General features: G+C 42.7%; 1 protein-coding gene across 7 annotated transcripts in view; it reads right to left on the bottom strand.

Annotated features, from left to right (window-relative positions):
• The window catches only part of LOC138488896 (sodium channel protein type 2 subunit alpha-like), a 1,049,646-nt gene that overhangs the window by 423,324 nt on the left and 601,090 nt on the right, over positions 1-25,232 (bottom strand). For all 7 annotated transcript variants that reach the window (XM_069616277.1, XM_069616276.1, XM_069616279.1 and 4 more), the window contains one exon: positions 22,079-22,369. In XM_069616277.1, coding sequence (XP_069472378.1) covers positions 22,079-22,369 — 291 coding nt within the window. The remainder of the gene's footprint in view (positions 1-22,078; positions 22,370-25,232) is intronic.

Genomic DNA, 25,232 nt, shown 5'->3' with positions numbered 1-25,232 from the left:
GATATGTGTGACAGGGGTACTAAACGCAGTTGTTTCAGTCCTGAAATGCTGCAGCGTTTCGGGACAAAAAAAAAAAAAAAAAAGACAATGACCAAGAAAATGCCCGCCGGGAAAGGGAAAACCGAGTCTGTTTTCTCTTTCCATGGTGCCCATTGGGAGCAGACGTGCTGGGAACTGAGTGTTCCCAGCGCCTTCGCTCCCGAAAGACGACAGAGAAGAAGGTAAGTGGGGTTGGGAGGGTGGGGGGAAATGGAGGGGATAAGAAAAAAAAAAGAAAAAAGTACCTGAATTCCCGGTGGGGGACGAAGGCAGCCTCCAGCGGTGTGGAGGCTCGGAGTGGGGATGGCACCGCTGCAAGCCTCTACACATTTGGAGGCGTGCCACGCTGCCCACCGTGGACAAAGGAGGCAGAAGGTAAGTGGGGTGGGGAGGGCGGGGAGGTGGGAGGAAAGGGGAAAAAACAAAACAAAAAACACATACCTGAGTGCCCGGCAGTGGGGGGGGGGCGCGAAGGCAGCTTCTCAGCCGTGTGGAGGGTCAGAGCGGGGATGGCCCCGCTTCGAGCTTTCTCATTGGCTCAGGGGCTGCTGCGCCCCTCGCCGGGAACAATGGCCGCAGAATCCCGGCTGGGTAATGCCTCAGCGAGGGCCAATCAGAATGCTTGTTTTATTCTGAGTGAGCCCTCGCCGGGTACTAATAATTGTAATCTTACTCCTCAGACTACTCCAAAAAGGGCTACGCAAACATCACAGCTTTGTCCATGACTCTCATGCCGGCATGATTCTTTTTCATAATTGTAAAAATCACAGAGCAGAATCCGTATTCCTTGTCTGACTGGGGAAACTGGTCTACGGATTGGTCCTTGATGAGGTGTGAAATCTCCCTTAGCAGTGTTGGGGAGTCTATCTGTGGAAGAGGGTTAGCAGGTGGTACTTTTGGTGGCAGAGGAAGTCGAAAACCCATGGCAACCACTGACAAAAGTCATGTAAATCTGATGAGGTGATGCCATTGACGATTGTGGATAGCCAGCTTGCCCCCTACCAGGGTGATGTGTACCCAGACTCCAAACTCATTGTCTTATGGGGTCAGAGGCTGGTGAAGAGGAAAAGGAGAAGAGAAAATCCTTTGGGTTTGTGCGATGCTACTTGCACCTGTGCACAGTGGGTGATCTGTCTGGGTACCTGGCACTGCTTTCCTGAAAATCTAAAAAGCCACCAAATGACCTTGACCTTTGATCAGCCCTGGAATGAGAATGACAGGTTTATGCTGTGGATTTTGAAAGCACTGCCAGCAATTTCACTGTTTGTGAACTCGCTTTTTTCTTTGTAAATTCCTCATCGGTTGCTGAATGGAACAACTCTGCCTTTGAAGGGCAAATCTAAGATACGCTCCTGTACATTAGTATTGAATTTAGTGTCATGCATCCATGCTATATCACGCATTTCTGTGCTGACGAATATCCCTCAAATGGCTTCATCTATGTGTGCTACTGAAGACTATAGAAGGTCTTGAGTGACTTATCATTTTAACGTGATAATTTGATATATCATTGGTTCTTCTTGTCTTGTTTTGTGGTGTAGACACCTGTTTAATACACCTTCTTTTTGAATATCGTATATCTTATCCATGTGGTAAGAAGTGTGTGATCCCCAAAGCATGGAAGAGACCTGGTTAACAGCCACTCCTTGATGTGATGGGTTTCTCACTTTCCTAAATCCCACGATACAGAAGAAACAAGGGAGGCCCGCTTTGGGCCTAATGACAATGATTCATATCGACCCGGATTGGTCCATAATGGAAACAAAGAATGTAAATCCATTGGTACAATACACTATTGTAACAATACGACAGGAGGCTGGCCTTGGGAAAATAAAGGCAACAGGGCATTGCATACAGATCGCAATATTTAACGTATACTGGAACCCAGCTGCCTGCAATAATTATTATTTTCTGGATGCTGTATTCATGAATCTTGATGATTTAGCCTGCAAGAACCATAAAAATCAAATTTATCATCTGCAGGGACTTAAATATTCATCTTCTGACTAAGACCGGGGAAGAGAGAGAGAAAGAACAGTTGTCCCAACGCTCAAGGCGATGGTGGAAGGAAATAAACATTTGCAACTTGATATTGGTCAATAAATCCACCAAAGCAGAAGCTTTAAGTATTCCGTAAGCCCTGAGGAGAAAGGGAGAGGCTGTACTGTTTGGCTGTGGCGAGTGATCAACAGAGCGGAGTCCAATGTGCTGAATAAAGCTGCATGTGCCTTTAACTATTGTGAACTATGACACCAGCTGACTATAAAGACCGGCCTCCAACGCCCTTGCGGCATAATCCCTGAGGAGAAAGGGTGAGGCTGTTTGGCGAGTAGGCGGCCACTTCAAACGATCGGCAGATTTCTGTGAGTGATGACCGAAGTACCGGGAGCTCGCGTCCACCTCCTGCACCTTAAGAACGCGAGACCAGAAAAAATGTGAGCAACCTGATGAGACAGACGTGGGGCAACGCTCTTGGCAGACCCATGTAAGTCGCTATTTCTCCTGTATGTCCGAGACTGAGGATCAAACTGTAACAGTACTGCACACGTCAGCTCTAGCTTTAGAACCAACCGATAGTGCAGTGGTAATCAACGCTAGTTTGCCCCCGCCCCAGCTCACGACTTGGAAGCCGTCTGAAGGTTCAGGTGCTGTAGACAATGAGGCTAACATCATTGCGGCCAGTCGCTGCCCATGCACTGACACAGACTCAGATCAGCGACGTCAAGATCACATGACAAACACAGGAAATACAACAAAAGATTTGCTGGACATTCTCAGTGCACAGACGCTGACAGAGACCCACCAAACGGTGTCAGATAACTTACCTTGCGTTTCTGGCGATCACGATTCCATCGGCGAGTCAGGTCAGCTGCAGCCTGCTCCCGTGTGCGTCTGGGCGCGGCATGCATATAACGCGATTAACTGTGGCAACAAATTAAGTAACACGACTACGTCCAGCGAAAGGGGAATGCTGATGCTTGATTTGGCGCAGTTGTTAGAGGTGCCAAAAACTGAGCATGACAACGCAGAGCGGCTAAGCGGCTCGTTTAACCACACGACTTACGCTGACACTCAGATCAATGCACTTGACCACACTTTGTCAGGGAGCAGGGAGCACACTTTGTCAGGGAGCAACTTGTGCACCCCTCTCAGGAGGGGGCCGATCCAACTGGCACTAATGGAATCACAGCGCTTATTACAGCGAGTGTGAGTGCATTAGACAACGTAATTGAGTTAGAGCTAACTGACAAAGTCTTTTGCATACCGAGTCTGTCAGGCGGGGCCTCAGGACTAGGCAATATGCCGCCGTGCAAGGAGCCCCTAAATCATTTGGGTATCCAACGACAGACTTTGTGAGGGCTGATAGGTGAAACTCACTAGAAGTCATAAACAAAGTACTCCAAAACTTGGTCCTAATCAGCAAAGCACATACCACAACACATCAGCAAGTGCCCACCATAGGATCAGACAGTCATGAAAAAGGGACCTTAAAGAGAAATAACAAACTACTGGACCCAAATGAGGACACATGGGCTAGTGTGAATTACAAACAAACGAAAATGGCATTCATTGTCTGGAAAGGTGTTTTAGTGCACAACATCTCTTGCTCTCAGCCTAACTCTCAAAAAAGATCAACTTATAAATCGAGAATACAGAAGGAAGTCGACTATCGGATAAAGAAAAGGTTGCAACTGCCTCCTACCGATGACTCAGATTTTGATGACACCTCAACCACTGACTCATCACTTATGGAACGCCCCTTTCCTAAGATTAGGAGGGCTAAGGATGATTCTTGAAGGAGCACTCGGATATCTAAGGAACAAAACATCCGACTCGATTTACGTCCGCTGTCGGCGAGCAAATACCAAAAATCGAGCTACAATCTGTTTTAATTTCATCATTGGCAATTTCGCTCGCACCATTCATGAAATTATATGAAAATATGAATGAAAACACGAAGGACTTGACAACTCTGGTGTCATTAATAAATTTCAAACTGTTACATCTTGAAGAATTATTTGGTCAGTCTAACAACGAACAACAGGAAGGGATCAAAAGGCTAGATGAATCCTTTAAACTGTTAAGTGAACAACAGCAGAATGACACCACAAATAAACTGCCTGCGGAAGTTGCCAGAGAGGCCCTAGCCTTATTTAAATATGAAAAGACAGACTCAAGAAAGTCGGCACAAATCCAACTATCAGCTGTCATAAGCGTGCTAACAAACGACTCAACTGTTACCCACAATGTACGGGCTAACATCCCAGTAAAAACCACCTGCCTAGGCCAAAACAGAAGAAAAACCCAAGGTGCAAACACAGAGGTGGAAACCGTCATTCCACACGTGTACTCGCATGAGCAATGCATTGGGATAGAGGAACCCGGCCTTGGGAGCACGGCAGAAATGACGATGTTACCTGTAGAACATCTGTCACCAATTAAGAATGTTGGAGCATCTTGTAATTCACCACCTCACAACATAGCAGAGATCTCCTTCAATAGAGCTTTTGAACAGTCCAGAAGTCAAGAGAATCAGGCACACTCAAACGAGCAATTAGCGGGGTCCTCAAGAGTTCACCAACAAGCCGAGGACAAAACAAGCAACAATATAACAGCTGTCGTTCCAATAGCTAACACAGTGAGTGTCTTTTCAATTTTTAATGGTGGCACCCAAATCTCCCAAAATGTTGTGAAAGTAAAACAACTTCGTCAGCCAACACTCAAAAAAACTAAAAACCTGCCAGGAAGAAAAAACAACAAATTAACAGGGGTAAGAAAATTCCTCCGCAACATAAAAGTTGTGCATGTGTTGGCGAAGGACAATGACAGGCCTAATTCAGTAAACCTGCAGATCAACAAGAAAAAAAACAGAATTGATGACCCACTAAAAAAGGCTTCACAGGATGAGGCGTTGTGTCTTGACAATCCCTCACATGACACCTCTGTAGAGCTCTTAAACATGTAAACTTATGACGACACAGAAATCGAGGAATTGGGAGGGTCTACCATGCCAATTGGTCCAAATAAAAGCACTGATGCACAGAAGAGCCCTGCGGTCCAAATACACGGCAAAATAAATTACCCAAGCGAGGGTAAAGTGGGCCTAACTGCAGCCAAAGTTCAACAGAACACGAGTCAAAATGCTGCTTGCCCAGCAGGTATTGCAGTTGGACCTAATGTTGGAAGAGCGTCTCTTATCATTTCTGAAACTGATGATCTGCTGCTAAAGAAATTGGCCCCCTCAAGCCCAGTGTTTGTTACATTACATGAGAAAAGAGAGATAAGTGCTAAACTGCAAATGCAATCTGTCGGCACATGGAGAGAAAACCACAACCTAGTGGACATCACACTTCTTGCTTAACACGGCAGTCATAAAAACCAATATAACTTAGCAAATGGAATTCTAGTACATGCAAAAAAGGTCAGTTCAGCAACGAACGTAAGAAGCAATCCTGCTCAATCGCTCAAGGAAAAACAACTGAGTAGGAGCGATGATAAGCCCCCTGTGTTCAAGATCATGATAGAGCGGTTGGACTCCAGTGATAATTTGATCTTAAACAGATGTAACGTGGTAAAGTTACTGCATCACGTTCCAGGTCTACGTGCAATTAGCTCCAATGATGTAAAGATTGTGGAGTTTCCGGAGGAAGGTCGGAATGATAAAGTGGTGCTGCATCTGGTATCAACTTTAATTGCAACAACCATCCTAGAAGCAAATGCAGCCCTATTTTCATTAGGATTTGATGTTTATAACCTTGACGATGCAGCACCAGCAATCCCAACAATGAAATCAAAGGAATGCATTGATCTTCCCTCTACAACGTTAATGTTCAAGGATTCGCATTGGTCATCAGACACAAGAAGATGTCTTCATCAGTCGGCGATTGTAGGAAGAGCTTAAAATCATTTGGGAGGCGATGATCAAACGTTGAACGTTGAACGAAAGTTGAAAGTTGGGAGCAAAGTTGGGAGCAATAAAGTCACGATTGCTGGGGAACAACCCGATGATAAAGACGTCTCAAAAGGGAAAATTAGAATAACTATACAATGGCAAAATGGCCCTGAGGCATTTAAGGAATTGACTGAAAAAAGCCTTAAAGAAACAGACTCAAACTGTGAGTGGCAATGGTTGGCAAAGTCGCTGAACACTAAAACCCAAAAATAATGCCAGAAGGAGAAATCGCCTCAAGTGTGTTTAGTTGCTTCTTGGAACACGCGAGGCTTCGCACACTTGCTTAACTTAGATTGTATGCTTACAAGAAACTTGGATGAGTCACGCACCAATCGTGGCAGAGTTTGAGCTTGTATTAAACCCGGCCATAAAGCCTATGGCTGGTTTAATAACACTAGTCAAGAGATCTTCTGGTTATCGCGTTATAAAATCTACTAACCACTCGCCCTTTATCCAAGAGACCGTGATAGGAAAGCCCGACTCGATGAACAACTTCACTGACCAAGTAACGTTATTAAACGTGTACTGGAATCACTCCAGAGCTGGAAAGTATTTGTACATGGATCAAGTGTTGACAATACTAGATGACCTGCTAGAAGTCGCAACTCAGGCAAGCATAATCATCTATGGAGATTTAAAAATTGATTACTTTAAGACATTGCAACTGGAAAAAAAAGAACCTAGCAAAAGAATGGATGGACGAAATGGATTCAGGAAATTTACAGATGCTAAATGGATGCACCTTTGGTGTTATTCCACCGGCACCAACATGGCGTTGTGCTGAGCATACTTCAATTATCGATTATATGTTTGTGTCCGATGCACTCCATCCGCGAGTAAAATCTATGAAAGTTATCCAAAAAAATAATAGCAACCACGACATGCTACTAATGGAGCTACTAACTTCACAGAATCAAGCAAGCTGAAAAGTTCAAAGTGGTTCCATAAAATCGTGGTCGAAGCAAACCGAGTAAGACTGAGACTAGAGGAAGAAGAAGTCTCCCAGTTTTCGAAACAATACTGTCTGACAAGTTCGGCAATGCAATATGATCATCTATTGACACAATTCAAACCAAAGAACATAGGTTTAAAACGATGCGACGTGAGATTCGACAGTCACAAGAATCGGATGCTCAGGCATGAAAGCTGAAAAATAAGGCTGTGAAACAAAAATCCAAAAACTGGCTAAAGAGACATACAGTTAATGCTGCAAAACGACTCTGAAATAATGTTGGAGTGTCTAAAAAACAAAAGTACTGGAGACTTTTGGCGACTTATCAATAACACACAGGCTCCACAAAGAGCGTTACAAACCAGCCGGGTGACTGAAGCTGACTGGATATCTCATTTTTCGGACTTATATAAATCAAACGAGGTGACAAAAGCCTCATCCAAAGTAAACTCTATAATCTGGGAGTTAACATTCTCAAAAGAAGATATTGTGACAGTAATAATGAAGGCAAAAAGCTCCAGAGCCCCCCCCCCCGGATGGGCTCACAAACTTCACGGTCAAACAACATCCAGATCTATGGGCAGATGTATGTCTGGCCTTAATCGAAAGGATACATTTGCAATGCCAGACACCGAAGTCCTGGAAATCAGCGGTGATTGTTCCCATTTTTAAAAAAGGTAACAGATTGTGCCCAAAAAACTATCGATCACAAGCATTACTGGATGCATTGGGAAAAATATACACAACCATGTTACAATGTAAATTGGTTGAGTGGGCTGTAAAATCTAATCACGTGGACGTGAGACAGGCGGGCTTTGTTAAACATGTAGGTTGCTTGCTAAATCTTCTGCTCTTCAATCTGATCAAAATGGAGGCCTTGAAATCAAACACAATGGTGTATCTTGCCTTTATAGATTCCTCCCACGCTTTTGGAACTTCTATGGACCGAACTGCGAGCATGGGGCTGCCCGGACGATCTATTGGCAGCAGTTAGAGAGTTACACACCGAAACCTTCATTAAAATTCGTCTGGATCAGACTGGTACATTGTCCGCGGCAATTAAAACCTTCAAGGGAGTGAAACAAGGCTATCCCTTGGCTGCGTCAATATTCAGTCCATTTATATCAGACATAGGAGCTGCTATAGATGCTGTGACATCTTTTCCTCCTAAATTACATAAATCACATCTAAGTTGGCGCCTGTATGCAGACGATTTGATCCTGATGGATGTAACTCCCATTGGCCTGCAGAGAAAGCTGGATGCTGTCCAAGAATACGTGACCTTGAACCATCTAAAGATCAACACAAATAAATGCGAGATCCTTCTATTATAAAATCTCAAAACAGTAATACGTAACACCTGCAAAAAAGCAACCTGGAAATTGGGACAGGAACCAGTGCGCATATCAAGCAGCGTAAAATACCTGGGTATGCTGATAAGCGCAAGCATCTACGATGGCCCATGGATCGCTGAGACGACGCAAAAGTGTAGGCAACTTGCCAGTCAAGCGCTGGTCCTGAAAAAGAAATTCAGAACATTTTGCCTTAAACCGGTGATGAACTTTTACCAACAAAAGGTAATCCCGGTTCTAACATACAGAGCTGAAAACGCGCTGGGATGTTCCTACGACCTATGGTCTACACTTGAAAACATCCATTGGTCCAAGGTATTGGGTTTACCTAAAGGCACGGCGACGGCCTGCATAAGATACGAGCTTTCGTTGATATCAATACATGCCAGAATTTGCTGGAATTTTCTGTCCTTATTTAGGAAAACAAGATTTTGTGAGCAAATCCCGCAATTCGAAAATTTTCCACGGTGCATCATCTAATAAGAATAACATCACGTCGATGTGGATTAACAGATGTGAAAGTCTGTTGGCAAAACTTGACATCAAGTTAGAAACCCTACATGAAAATCCTAATGCAGCGAAGCTAAACATTTGGAGAACCGATTGGGATCAGAGTAGATCACAGAGAGTCGCTCCAGCTGAAGCACAGGGTTTTAATAACACGCAATGATACATCGAACTGTTGCCTGACTCGAACGCATGAAGATTATTTATGCTTTTTCGACTGAACGCATTCAGGACTAAAGAGTGTCTTCGCGCATGGGCAAGCAACGCAAATCTAAGTGCAATCTGTAGATTTTGTGAAAACAAAAAGGAAACTCTCAGTTTTGTTTTGCAGTGAGCTTCGGTCTGAAAGAACAAATCATTTTGGACCCTGGATCCTAAACCATCCTTCTCTGTGTGCAGACATATGGTGGCAGAATATGTTTAATGGAACGGACTTGAAATTGCTAATTCTGCTAACGTTTCTACTAGCCGGGATCGAAAAACGGTTGAGTTTGGACTCATCAGCGAGCAAATGAACAGACATTTATAGAGTTGGGGGAAAGGCGGGATAAGCGATAAGGGTACTAAGGGACTTGTAGTTTTGTATTGTACTGTGTGATATTTTAAAGGTGTGCTTCTAAACCAATAAAATTATTTTTAAAAAACGTATTGCATCTTGGACACGAGGCAACTCAACAGCAACTATTGATTATATATATGTATATATCTGTCAAGTGAGCTAAATAAGGGAATGATGAGAATCAATATTATACCAACAATCAAAAGTGACCATAATATGCTAGAAATGTATGGCACAGACATAACGTACCAGCAAAAGACTACAGTCCCAACATCACTTGAACTCAATAGCAATTCAACACGATTAAGGATTAATGCAAATCAACTCACACAATTCCGAACATATTTTGAGACGGAATGCTAAAAGACAAAGAAAAGCTGAACTACAGATGGCTTCTGCTGCCATACATAAAGCCGAGCTCGACTGGAAAGCCAAAGATGCATAATCATACATACAACCATGAACTGGCTCAGAAGAAAAAAGCTCTAAGAATAACAGTTTGCAGCTTGGCCAAAAATAACAACACTGCAAACAGAGAAAAGATAACAGCCAGGCAGGGTTATAGAAACTGGAAAAAAACACATGTGCAAACACTGCTGCAACTGGATGCTGAGAAGTTAGCTACACTCAAGAATAAAAACTTGAGAATTATGGAACCTTCTTAACAATAACTCACCATACCAAAATCGCCTGGTGTTGAATGTGCCTGAAGAAACTTGGCCCAATCACTATGCCATGATATACAAGAAACGTGCAGCGGAAGAAGAACCGACAGACCTTACAACCGTAAAGAAATGGACCCTAGATTGGGATAAGCATGATTTTATTGAAATCTTAGCAAAACTTAATCCATCAAGCGCTCCGGGCCCCGATGGTCTGTCAAATGCCATTATGAAACAAACACCTGACATATGGGCTGATTTCCTAGATCAACTGTTTACCTTGATCAACAATCTAAATCAGATTCCGAGATCTTGGGAAAATGCAACACTGATTCCGGCATATAAACAAGGACCTAGAGAGGATCAAGCTAACTATCACCCTATTGCTCTCCTTGATCCTCTTGGCAAAATCTTTGCATCTTATATTTTAAAGCATTTAAAAGAATGGGCCAACCAAAACAGATTTGCGACAAACGGGATTTACTTTGAACGTCGGCACTAACATCAATCTGTTGCTTTTGAATGTAATCAAGCATGAAGCCCTAAAGACAAACTACACTATGCATGTTATATTTGTCGATCTCAACATGGCCTTTGACTCCACAAACCGATCAAAACTATGGATGAAATTAAGGTCCTGGAATTGCCCAAAAGCGATTATAGAGCCGATCATCTTGCTGTATTCGAATACATCTATCAACATCAGACTTGCAAAAAATGGCACCACAAGTGCATCAATAACGACATTGAATGGCCTAAAACAGGGCTGCCAGTTGGCGGTAACACTGTACAACCTTTATACGGCCGAATTTGAAAACCCTCTCAAGGACGAGGCACTGAACTCTCCAAAAGTTAATTCGATCCCAATACCAGCAATGATGTATGCAGACAACATTGTTTTACTGGATAAAACAATGTTGGGCCTAAAAGTTAGCATACGTAAAATGGGTGAATACATGGACAGTAACGAACTACGAATTAACGTGAAAAAAGACTAAATACATGATGTTAAGAAAACAGCCGATAAAGAAGAAAAGAGCTCATAAACTATGTGTAGAAGCGAAACTGCTAGAAGACGTATGTACTTTCAAATATCTGGGTATACTCCATCAAAGAACGAAAAGGAATGGACTGTTGCAGTTGAAAGCAAAATGCAACTACTGGCAAGAGAAGGCTGTCTCCTGCATAAAAAATATGGGAAATTCCCTTTAAAGCCAATCATGGCATTCTACAGACAAAAAGTTATTCCCATAACTACCTATGGCAGTGAGTCCATGATAAATGCAGGAGCAGTGAATTGGCAAAAAATGGAAGCCCTGTTTTGGAGGAATATCCTGCGTTTACCACCTAATTATCCAATATCCAGAATTAGGTATGAAATGGCAACACAATCAATGGCCACGATAGTCCGGTGGAGACAGTTTGACATTTTAAGGAAAATCTTAGCTGTTGAAACAACACCCGCGATTCAAATACTTTGTTCCACCAATAAGTCTATGAATAATGCCATTGTGGAATCTTGGATGAAAGCATTAAAAGATCAACTAACCAGAGAGGATATATCCATAAAAATGCTGACACACCGTCCCCAGCATGCCAAAATAAAATTACAACGTAATGACTGGCAGAAAACCATAGCGGACAAAGCTAAATACGCGATGAACATCCATTGTGATAGCGGCATCCGAGCAATTAATGAACTTCCCAAATATCTGCAACTATTTCTGGACAGACAAATCTGTGAAATATTTCTAAGAACTTGCTTGAATACTCTGCCAACCAGAGAAAGACTAGCAGAAATAAGACAGATTGCGATGACAGAGAATTACTGCAGATACTGCAAAGAGGCAGAAATACCAGAAACTTTATTCCATCTAATCATGGTCTGCCCTTCACTAGCACAGATTGCGTCCTCACAACTGTCCACAGAAACACGATGGTCATTGATGATAAGCGGCCTGGATAATAACTATATGCACGCTTACATAATTTCTAAGAACCATTCTTGAATTACGTCTAGAACAAGAGAAAGTATAACTTTGACTGTGATTTCTCTCCGAAAACTTTGAAACATAAACTTACCTGAAAGAATGTAATTGATTGTAACCATAAATGAAAACGTTTGTTTGCAAACTATAACATTTAAATAAAATAATTAAATAAATGGAGCCCACCCACAGGCATGAGATCTGAAGTTGACATTGGTTCGTTTGTTAACAGAAAATAAAAAGGTTTGACAGGTGTGAGAGGAGGGGGGAAATTTTCTTGACCCCCTGATTCACATGGAGTAAGTTGCACCAAGTTTAAGCTCTAACAATACCAGAGAACAATTGTTTCTATGTAGACCACCCACAGTTAAGGTCTTGTACCTGGTTTACACACAGCTTTGTAGGAGTGACAGGACCTTCATATCCAACAGTGGCTCACTGGTCTCAAACAACTAATTTCACTTTGAACACACTTAGTTGGAACAAGAAACTTTGCAGGTCTGGCTAGACAGAGTGTGTGCACACTTTTTCGTGTGACCTGGGGTGCACAGTGGGCATCCACAAATGCACTTTAGTGACGGCATGAGCCCCAGTCCACCATAGGTGGAGACTGGTGTTCTAAGTTAATGGCATGCTTGCACTGGTGGGATGCTTTGGTTGGACACGAGGAATGGTTTGATAAAATGGCAAAGGATGCAATGTGGTGATGCACATTTATTTATGGACACAGAATGGGGAAATTCACTTGCATGTACCGGGATTGATTGTTCCAAGATGTTAATTTCTGGACATCACGGTATGTATGTACTCAGTGGTAATTTTCCTTGTTGTCCTTTTTTATTTTTATTTTTACTTTCAACTTCCTTTGTAATTTTAACTGTTTTCTTTTTGACAGAACTATTCTTGTATGGAACTGTGTATGGTGGCCCTGACGAAGGCAGAGGTCAGAGGTTTCGATGAAATATAATTGATCTACCTGAATCTCGAGTTGGCCAAGCTTTTCGTTTTTTTTTTCGATTGGTGTCCTACCAGTTGGCCTTCAGTTCCTATTCGATACATTGTGCATCGCAGGCATTAATTCATTGAGCATTAACTACAGGAAAAGAAAGCAAATGCAGCCAGGATTCATCACTGTGCGATATTTTTTTGATAATGTAATTTATTTTTAATTCTTCAGTGTTTACCATTATTTTAGGTGAATGTGTGAGTATGTGATTGTAGAGACGGTGTGATATGCAAGTTGTTGGTGATAGTAAATTGGTCATTTGAAGTGTTCAATTTTATGTATCTGTGTTCAAGATTCTGATTTATTTCATTTCTTCATTACAACATTTTTTGATTTTGTGCTGAAATTGGTGGGTAGTAGAAAAATGTGCACGGCTCCCTTCATTTACTGTACATGTTATTATTGCATTATCATTTTATTTAATACATTATTTTACTGATTAAAAACAGAAATGTTTTTTCCAGGGTCATTGCTTTTGTTGACTGGTGATCTCATAAATCCCATAAATCTTTCAGAAATCTTTCTTCCCAAACAGCCAGAGAGGCATGCTATGTTTAATTTTGTGCAGCTAAAGGAATCCAAGTAGTGCCGGAGGTCTGCCTGGGCCCTGTGTGAACTGAGATGTCCATGGCTTTGAGTACCTTAGAGACAAAGAAGATTAAGGGTAAGTTGTGTACCAAGAAGTTTGAACTGGTGACCACTCCACCCTTTGAGAAAGTTCTTGCCTCAGGGGTTTTTGCATTGCCCGCTTTAGCCAGTTTCCTGATTGTGCTACCACTTCTGAGGGGACAAGCCACACAAAGAATGTGTATCCTGCTCAGGGGCGGGCACAGAAGCGCCAGTATGTCCTGCTGTCATGCTATGAAGCTGCAGACCGATGAACCGGTACTGCCATGTATGGAAAATCTGAAAATATAGTATGGCTAAGTCTTGGTCCTGCTAAATCTAGAAACAGAGTTCTCAAATCATATGAGGACATAGAAACAATAGCCAAAAATGATCCCAACAGCCAAGACATATTGAAAAACAATTTACTAGACACATACTACCCAAACATGAGTACCACTTTGGAAACCATGTGTCTACACGACATAGCCCAAATCTTCACATACAAAAATAATATTGAACCAGATGAAAAGAAAGGTAGATACAGAGTAGCAAATTGTGAAGGAAGCTTAGTGAACCTTACCAAACTCAGCTTAATTAATCATATCAAATTGTCATTAAAAACTCCTCAACATAAAGAACTGTATTACAAGGCCCTGCTACAGCTTTTTAAACAATGGAGAAAAGAAGAAGAGTTACTAGATACCTATGACTCCTATGAAGACGCTTTCTAAGCAAATGAAAGCACTATAACAGACGTAAACTTTCACAGTACTAAACAATGTTGCACAATAAACAGCAACACGAAGAAGAACTCCAGGCCCAAATAGAAATGGACACTCCTGACAGTAGCCAACCTTCTGTAACAGGAAGCCAAGAACCACTTGGACAACCACCAATAGAAAATGAGGCAGAATTAGCCATGACAGAAGTAGAAAACACCATGTGTCAGTATGAGCAATCTACAGAAGACTTTGCTGTACTGAAATCACAACTAAACAATGAGCAGTGTAGCAATTTCCAAGAAGTAACAAAACAAATTGAACATGGTGTGCAACATGAAAGTAAAAACTGTACCTGCCAAGACTACAAACCTATACTACTATACGTGAGTGGTCAAGCTGGTCCAGGCAAAACATTCTTAATCAAAATCATCAGCAAGTTCCTCCAACAATTGACAAACAACAAACTGTCAGCTGTTGTAACTGTCCCCATAGGTTTAGCTGCCTATAACATAAGCGGTGTCACTTTACACCGATTACTACTCCTTCCAGTAGAATACCAAAACAAAACAAATTAGACTACTACAAACTTTCTCTAGAAGCTGCAATGGAACTACGCAGAGTTTTCAAAAAAATGAAAATGCTGCTAATAGATGAGGTGAGCATGGTCTCCTACCTAATGTTGGCTTCGATTCACCTCAGATTACAAGAGGTCCTCAAAACAGACTACGAAGAGCTCTTTGGAGCAAGATACATTATTGTTTTCGGAGATCTTCTTCAATTAACACCAGTGAAAGTTGAACCTATTTTTAAAACCACAGGGCACAAACTGTTCCGTAAAACTCTTGGCAGCATAGGAAATGTCAACCTTTGGCAACATTTCCAATACAGAGAATTAACTGAAAACATGTGTCAGTCTGCAGACCTCACATACGCCAACATTTTAAAAAGTATTAGAGTTGATGTACTATCTCAAGAAGCACAATCTATATTAAAAACCAGGCACATCCATGCACTATATGGACATAACTCATGTGCTACTGATGTTATGTAACAATTAGCACACAAAAATGTCAATTGTATGTCCTTGATGCCAACTCTTGCAGGCTGTTCAAAATGTAATGAAACAATGTTAAAAAAAAAAAAGAAATGCAACCAATAGTTTAAATTGGCTCCACAGCTCCACAGAGAAACTGGACGTACATGGTAGAACACTACCCATGTGTCAACAAGCCACAATAATGCTAAACACCTTGGAAAACTCTATCTTTAACACAGCTGGTTTGGATAAAATATTAAAATTATCTTTAAACTGTAGAGTAATGCTTAAACGTAACCTTGACGTGGAGCAAGGGCTAGTTAATGGAGCACTGGGTACAGTTGTTGGCTTTCAAACATACCAACGTGACAACAACATTCAATTTGTCAATATTCTCTTTGACAAAGTATCCGAAGTTGAAAGGATATGACACTAAATAGCCCGTTTACTTCTTTTCAAAGACATGTATCTACGCAGAGAACAATTTAACTCTAGCATACACAGTCACCATTCACAAATCACAAGGTCTTACCCCAGATAAAGCATTGATAGATATTGGTAGCACAGTCTTTAAAGAAAGCATGAGCTATGTAGCACTATCACACTTACGTACACTTGACGGACTATTTCTATGATGCAAGTAAAGTAAATGCTGATATTCCTTGCATTCTAGAATACAATAGACTGCGTTCACTTTATACCCTCCCATCTAAAAACCTATCCTGTTCTGCAAAAAGCAAAACGTTATAACAGAAAACTACTTCAGACTCAAACTATGCAGGATCTCACAGAAATTCCTCCAAAGAAAGTGAAAGAAGCTAATACTTTAAGGACCACAACCAAAGAAGGATCTACTGCTCAAAGTCACTCAACTACCGCTTCAAAAAAACAATGCACACTCAGAACAAATGACTTGAACACAGAACTATTAGGTCTATTCAAATTTTGAAATACAACTGGTGTAAATTGCTATGCAAATGTAGCAATAAATATTCTATTCCAATTGCCACCAATTATTGACAACATTTATTTACACGGTACAGACCAATTGTGTTTGCAAATGTTAGTCCTTCATAGAAATGCAACTAACAATCCTGACAACACACAGTGTTCATGGAATAAAACAGGAATTGGACTACTGTGCTGGAATCGTCAAATTCACTAGAAACTCACTAGAAGTTCCACAAGAATTTCTAATGTACTTGCTACAAGTACTAGAAGACAAAAACATACCTATAAATGAAATCTTGCACATTTCATACACATGGAAACATACATGCACTCTTTGCAGGCATGTAGTACAAGAAGAAGTACCTAATGAACACTTCGTATATGTAGCCATACCTAACTGTGAATCCATTCCATTTCAGAAACTTGTACAAAATGCAAACCATAGCAATTTATGTACTACCTGCAATTCAGATAATCGCTCCACCTTAAAAATACAGTCACATAGTGAAAACATAATAGTAATGCTTTTAGGTTACAATGCAGATGGTACGAAAAACAACTGCAAGCTGACTGGATTCACACATGGTCAAGTATCACTTGGTAAGAAAACCTTCACAACAATAGGAATAATCTACCATGAAGGAGCCACAACCAATGCAGGTCACTACACTGCATATACAAAAAAGAAATGTGGATGGTTTGAATGTAATGATACTACCATTACTCTAAAACAGAGATTACCAGCAAATCTTGTAAACGCTTATATAGTATTCTTAAAACCAAAATTTTATAACTAATCTGTACATGAACATTAACAAAACTTCAACGTCAAAACTATGAACTGTTACAATACGCCAACAGATATCCAACTGCCAAGATTCTGCAAAAAGCAAACCGAAAAATACCACTAAAATCAAACATGAAATATACAGTTAGATTACGCCAACATGTATCTAACTGCCCCAAAAATCTGCAACAAGCCAACAGATGAATAGCATGAAACAAGAAATACACAGTTAGAATATGCCAACAGGTATCCAACTGCCCCAAAAATCTGCAACAAACCAACAGATAGATAAATACCACTAAAATGGAGTAGGAAATAAACAAATATAATACACCAACTACTATCTAATTGCAACAATACTAACACCACTTCCAAATCAAAACCATACACCTATTCAATTCCTCCTACTGAAATAAATGAAATAAATATATTGAACCACAACGTAGAAAGGTTTTTTTTTTAATCCAGCATGGATTTATTTCCCACCGACCCAGTGATTTAATAAAGAAACACAGGAACTGAGCAAATTGCACAGTACACTGTTTTGAACTATAGTACTTCTAAAGTACTAACTATGAGGGTCAACACAATACAGAAATGTCTATTATGCAGTGCAATAACTCATTATGAACTACCTACACTAACATTTGATCTTTTCTTTTATCACAGAGATTGAAAAAGAATGTCTGCTCCAATTGCCCATGTCATGTCATGGCAGAACTGCACACAACATAGTCAAACAGTAAGTTTATCATGAATGGACTTCCAAACACCACAGCATAACACATCCATTCAAGCAAACATCTAACCATACACCACAATCCAAAATGTTTGCTTCCATGGGTATCTTATGCTGCAGTGCTTGTTGCCAAACCCTACAATCTTGACTGCATGGCCTGACCAAAACTCTACATACAGCCTCAACAAATGAAACAGTACACAAACTTTTGAAAACATATATCCCCCAAGCAGCCCACATACCACAGTCAAAATGTTTGGTAGCATGGGTGTGTTATGCTGCGGTGGTTGTGGCCAGGCCCTAGAGTCTTGGGTGCATGGTCGAAGTCTTCCAAGACTCTAGGCCCTGGCCACAACCATCGCAGCATAACACACCCATAGAATCAAACACTTATCAAATATCCACAACCCAAAAACATAACACATCCACCTCAAAACCTATCCACTTCAATTAACATTCTAAAAATAATTACAATCAATGCTCTACTAACAACCCAAAACCAACAGCATACTAAAGTAAAATAGCTAATATGGCGCCCAGTATTTAGAATGTCTGCAGACAACCGCAGTGACCGCGGACACCACAAGCACATCAAGGCCTCCTGCCACCTAAACAAATAGCATTTGACCCATCTCTTATTCCCCCGCCCTCTCCAAGCACTCCTACACAACAACATTCACCAAAATTGGATTTATGCTCACTTCCACACCGCGCTGTCCGCGGATGTCCGAGGATCCAATATGGCGGAAGCATTGAGACAATGTGATGCACCTCATGCTTCATCCCAGCCAATCAGTGAAAACGTTGCGTGTCTATGGACATGACGCAAGCTGATCAACCAATCGGTGCCCTGTCTGCAGAGCGAACAGGGAAGTGTATCCGCGGACGGACATAGATATCACTAATTTTTTTAGATCTACTTTTTGGTCGTTTTAAAAAAAACTACTAGACGGATTTTCACCAAATTCACAAAAGCACGCTTTCGGGACCAAGCTTCCTCTCCTGCCAAAAATGTGGTGAAAATCCATCCAGCAGTTTGGGCTGTAGGTGCGACAGACATTTTTTATCCATTCAGTCCATGGGAAAAAAATACATTTTGGGACCCCCCTATAACTTTGCGCCTCCTGGACCAACCCTTACCAAACTAAGAGTGGACCATATACTTTTTTTTGCAATGTTTGGTGAGGATTCGTCGAAGGGGAGCAAAGTTATAAACCGCCCAAAAAGGGCTCTTCCTAAGGGTTTAGCAACTTAACCATAATTACATGGCCGCTACTGCAGGCCATGTAATGTAATATAATGTAGACTATGAAAAAATTGATTGATCCTGTGGGAAAACGTTTGTAATATTTCTACAGAGGTGTTTTTTAATTGCTTGAGAACACCGGCAGGGCTTGCAAAAGCAGCCTGCAACACTGAGGGGTAGGTCGAGGGCCACTCATGGGGTCAAGTTGCTCTCCAATGGTCAGGAAGGAAGAGCTGCAGGGCTAGAACTTGTGTACAGTGGAATGTTTTCAGTCCAGCTTTATTCATTTTATATGGAGCAGACAAATGCTTCAATCCTACCCAAAAGAAGTACATAATCCAATCCACAGTGAAGCATTTTGTTCCAAGCACCCACATTCTCAAGGCTTCACAGTCTTGCCAAAGCACCAAATATCCCTAATTCTGCTTAAACCAACCCATAATATAAAGCGCCCGCAACCCGCACCTGCCCAAATCACTTATACAACCCACCTCTCCCAAACACCCAAATCATCTTTCCTCATCAAATACAGCAGATAAAGTTGGCGTTTGTTCCAAATAACTATATAGTGCTGGCAACAGAACCGAGTCTGAGCTGCATGCCACTGAGATCAGTAAGGAAAGATAAACAAGGAAAACACTCTTGGACAGTGTGCAGGCTTCAAATAGTACAGTAGGATGCAGAGGCATAGCCAGGATTGTGTAACACATCTGGCCTGGAGCTAATGTAGTAGAACTCACCCACGCTAAGAGGAGCCTGCAGAGGGACGGGAACTTGTTCTGTCCCATCTGAATGTGAAGGGGAGATCTAGCATTGAGAGGGAGCACCAACCAATCAAGTGGCATTTGGGGGCAGGTTCTTCTGAGAATTCATTTTAAAAATGGGTTACAATGGTACACTTTACAGTATACTTTGAGGTAAATTAGGTAAAAAGCCACCGTTTACAATTGATTTTGTAATGTAAGACATACAAAAAGTACCATAAGAGGCCAAGTCACCAACAATGCACAGAAGCATTTTCCAACACATTTTCATAATGCCTTTGCCTCCTATATGCCAGTACTCTGCAAGTGTAAAAACATTTTCATATTGATTGTGACCATACATGTTAATTCTGCTGCCCCTATATATGCCAGTATTCCCACATAAAGAAAATACTCATGATTGCTTTGCATATAATGGCAGTTATGATTCTATAACACCACATGTGCATGCTGGCTCTGCCAATATATGCCAGAATCCGCACATAAGAACATACTCCTGTTGGCTTTGCCTTAAAGCCAACCAAAAACCTGCCACAGTAAGAAAACATGTCTTTGCTGACTACACACATTCCCCCATATAAGAACACCCAGGTTGCATTTACCCTCTAACAGCAGTACAAAAATGGCATGCCACAGTAAGAAAACATTACCTTGCTAGTTGCACAAATGTCATCCCTACCGCTATGGGCCCCAACCCCTCCTTCACATAATAAAACTGAGGTTGGCTTCTCTTTGCCCAAAAATGCAAGCAAAACATGCCTTGCCCCTGTCAAAAAATGTTCATACTCCAAGACCCCTCACTTGTCCCCTGCCTCACATTTAAGGAAACACAATCACTCACACACACAGACACACACATATACAGAGATACAACCACACAAACAGATACACACACACAACCACACACACACAAACACACACACATTCATACACATGCACCCACCAGTCCTCTGTCATTCACACAAGCATTCAGAACATTCACACTGCATTCATATGTGCACCCTCACCCTTGTAAAATGCATTCATTCATGTGCGTGCACACAGAGACCCCCTCGCATACATACATTCTCGCACACACAACCAAAACCACTTTTTTCCCCTTATCGGTTTCCCTCCAGACTCGGCACTGCCTCCTCAGCTGCCCCTTAGGCCCCTGGCTCGCACACGCTCCAAGCAGACAGGAACCGGGAAGCAGGGAGAGCTTTCTGGTTCCTGACATGCACAGACCACAATAGCCAGCCTCAAATTGACATCTGTAAATGCCCAGAGCACTGCATGCTGAGTGGGCATTTACAGATTTTGTATGGACCTTGCCCGCTCAGGCCTACCTTGGCCATGCCTCTGGTAGGATGTAAGTACACTGCAAGTGTAAAGGGATACTGTGGGCCTCATTACGAGTGTGCCGGTCCGGTAACTATGGTGCCGGTAAGCCTAGCAGCACCGTTGTTACCGGACCCGCACACTTCCGAGTCTGTGGGCGGCAGCCGTCCTGCCAGCCAGGCCTGACCTGGCAGGCGGGACGGCACCTGCCCGCAGACTTTCCGGGAAGCACCGGCACCGTTATTAACGGTGCCAGTGATTCCCTCATCCCCATTGAGTCCTATGGGACCCAAATGGGAATGAGAATTTACATTTTTTCGGCGCCTGACTTCCAGGAACACTAGGGTCGTAATCCCCTGGTGTGTCCGTGGAGCCAGGCGCTGGAAAAATGCACGAGTCTGGCGGCAGCCTGCTGGTTTTACCGGCACGGCTACTGCCGCACTCATGAGGCCCACTGTTTCTCAACCCATATACAACAGGGCCACTTTCCCTATCATTAGACCACAACCATCCATCTCTGAATCTTGCAACCTTTTCTCGCAGCAAGCAGAACTCACAGCATAACAAACAGAAAATACTGTCATGGGTTACTCAAAGTGTTAAAACATAAAGAACAGTGTACAATTCTTAGAGCAGGTTGTAAACACTTCATATAGACCATTAGGAATGGAATCATATAGTCTATGCTTGTTTCACATGTACTAGTTTCAGGTTTCATGTACGCTAAACAGCCTTCATTCTTAACTAAACATTAAGATAAATTCCTATTTATTCTAAGTCAGTACACAGCACAAATAAATGTGGATGCTAGACTCTGGAAAGACTGCTACACAGATTTCATGAATTTGGTTGAAAATATAGGAAGTTATTTGTGCTGCTTCATTACCTGATGGGGAGAACAATATTTTTTTTCATAAGCCAATCGGTTGGCTTCAATGGAAAATCGGAAGCCTTTTCTTTTGATGCTGGTTTCAGATTCTGATTTGTGGAACTTTTCATTGTCTCCCTTTTCATCAACCTCAAACAACCCCTTCTGTTTCCTCTTCTTCCTTCTGTTCCTTCTCTCCTTTGCACTCTTTGAGCTCAACTTTGATGCTTCAGATGAACTTTCCGAAAGGCCTTCCTCGCTGAATTCCCTTGACTCAGCCATTGCCTCTTCTACAGCCGCCGCAACTGCCTATCAGACCACAAAAAGTAGATCATTCATATTTTCAAAATGTTCAATATAATTTACTACACAAGTACCAAAAACATTTGAAACAGTAGAAGGCCTAAGGTATTGCTTCACTCAATGAAAAGTAAACCCAGGTATTCGGTATAGTAGCCATGATTGCGTTTAGTTTGCAGCAATTAAATAAAAATACCATTTGTGCAAAAACCAGATACTATTTATTTTTATTGCAATGGTTAAAATATCAGGACATTGTTACACGTCTCTGCCCCTTTAAGAGAGGGACACGAGAGTGATGGGTGGAGAAAGACGGTGGGAGGAAAGGTAGGAGTTACGAAGGGAAGTTTCAGTTTGTAGAAGTTAATTAATAAAGAAAGACTTGAGTCCTCATCCTCTGGTTGCTGCGTCCTTTATTTCTGTTTACCCACTCTGGGTAACAACTGGCGACGAGGCTGTTCCAGCAGACCGGAGCCTCCAGTGCTGGCAGGTGATCCCACCGCGCCGTTCTCCTGCTACCGGCAGGTGATCCCACCGCGCTGCAGCATCTGTCCGAGCCTGATATGCTCCCCGCATATCTTTCCAGGTGCAGCATTGATCCCGCAGCACGACACACCATGCCCGATCCCTGGCGGGCGGAATACGACCATCCAAGGCATCCCTCATCACGACGCTCCACAAGGGGAGTGCGGCATGGCATTTTCCATGCTGGCCGCACAGCAATCTTCCAGCGGTTCTCCATTTCAACAGCAGGATCACGTGGGGGAGACACGTGCTGAGGCACAGCACACGCATCAGGTCAAAGGACCATATTGCATTTTCTGTGCCCCTCCTCCTTATCCAGACCCACATGCTGGCTGCCCCAAGCAAGGACAGTATACCAACTGAGCTCCAGACCCCTACCAAAGAAGGAGTCCACACAAATAACCAGCACTAACAAGCAGGCGCACCATCCACTGAGGCCGAACAGGGAGCAACCCCCCCACACCCCCTCCCGAGATACAGGCACTCGCAAAAAAGACAGTGGGGGTGACATTGGCAATAGGGGATATGAATAGTTTATTTGCGACCATAATAGGAGAGCAAGGGGGTATAATATGGCAACAGGCAGGGTACGGGGGTGAAATAAGGCACTAATACACACAATGGTGCTCCGTTCAACAACTGTCAAGCACACGTGTGGGAGGTCCTGAGAAGCATGTACCCAGATAGGTACGACTTGGGAACAGTGATGGCATGTAAGATGAAAGCAGGCGAGGACACCGCAAGATATATAAAACAGATGAGGATCTATGGAAGCAAGAAACAAAGGAGCTGGGATGAGTGCATACCCTTGTTCTACCACATATTGGTCAAGGAATTGCCGGCCAAGGGTCAGACATCACTATACAAGGTTGTTGGAATGGAAGCAAAGGGATGGCTAGAAATACAGGCAACAATAGTACACTACTGTCAGTGAAAGCAGGAGAGCGAAAGGCAGGAGTCAGAGAATGCTGCAAAGGCAGAAAACAAACTAGTACAAAAGATAAAGGGCCTCATTATACGGTAGGCAGTAGGGGTGTACCGGTACCGGTAAGGGCAAACCCCTACCGCCTTACTACGAGTTCCCTTTGCGGGACCCGACTTTAACGGCTGGTTTTACCAGCCGTTAAAGTAGGGTGCCGCAAAGGGACCTCGGAGCTAATTACAGTACCGCAATTTGCGGTACCGTAATTAGCACCTTCCCCATTCCCATTATGCCCTATGGGTGCAAAAATGGGAATGGGGAAGAGCCTTGGTGAATGGGGAATTACCGCCCCCGCTCACCTTGGAGTAGGGCGGTAATTCCGCCATCCACCAAGGCGGACACAGTAAAATACCGGCGGCAACCATGGCGCTAATAGCGCCATGGCTACCGCCTACCGTGTAATGAGGCCCAAAGGGTCTTCGGAGCATGCTTTATATGCAGGAATAATGGTCACTTTGCACGCACATGCCCATTCGGACAACAAGCTCAGGCACAAGCCATGCAAATGGCACAACAACAATGATTTGTCACAGCACATCCACAGCGCCAGCAGGTGCAGCCCCTCCCAGCTCAGCTATAGCAGGGACAGGCACCCCAGTTACAGGGGCCAAAGCAGGTCCAAGTAGAGCCAACTGAGGGTGGAATGACACCTCCAAATGTGATACAGACACCAGCGTTGGCAGCAGAAAGTAGAGTGGTGTTGGCACAGAACGTGGTACCCCACTACACCAGGCTCAGCGTTGTCGGAGGTAACCCTTTTCCTTCCCCACAAAGTAATCCGCAACAATAGGGTGGTCCAGAGAAAGCTTGAGCGTGTCCAGTCCTAGCAGTAACTGATGGCCCTAATGTGGAACCCGAGCTAGCAGTGAAAACAGGACCAAGAGAATTCTCATTCCTCATAGATACAGGAACCACCAAATCTTGCATAAGGGAAGTTGGATTCCCAATCTCAAATAAGGTGATGGATACCCAGGACTTCTCTGGGACAATAGTGACGGTTCCTGTAACAAAATATCTACCACTCACAATAGGCACGCAGCACATCGTAGCACCACTATTGTATTCCGAAGACGCTCCTATTAACATACTAGGAGGAGACACAATATCATTCACAGAAACAGGGATGGTTTGCTCAATGTGGCGGCACTTTTTTTGTTAACTGTGCATGCTCAGAGGTCACTGTGAGGTCAATCCATGTATTCGAGCATGTTCTATATGGAGTAGGGATACTACTGGGGTGAGTTCCCAGGGATACAAGAGAAGGTGTTCTGATTGCCATCAGAATTCCTATTCAGGCGCCAGTGTCAAAAGGAAGACATAAAAGGTGCCACGCTAGTGCTACATCTCAAAGAGATAGTGATATGC

The sequence above is a fragment of the Ambystoma mexicanum genome, chromosome 9 (assembly GCF_040938575.1).
Source record: "Ambystoma mexicanum isolate Mex_15411 chromosome 9, UKY_AmexF1_1, whole genome shotgun sequence".
NCBI classification, from domain to species: domain Eukaryota; kingdom Metazoa; phylum Chordata; class Amphibia; order Caudata; family Ambystomatidae; genus Ambystoma; species Ambystoma mexicanum.
Note: the sequence above shows the minus strand (reverse complement) of the source record. Positions and strands in the feature narration are given on the sequence as shown.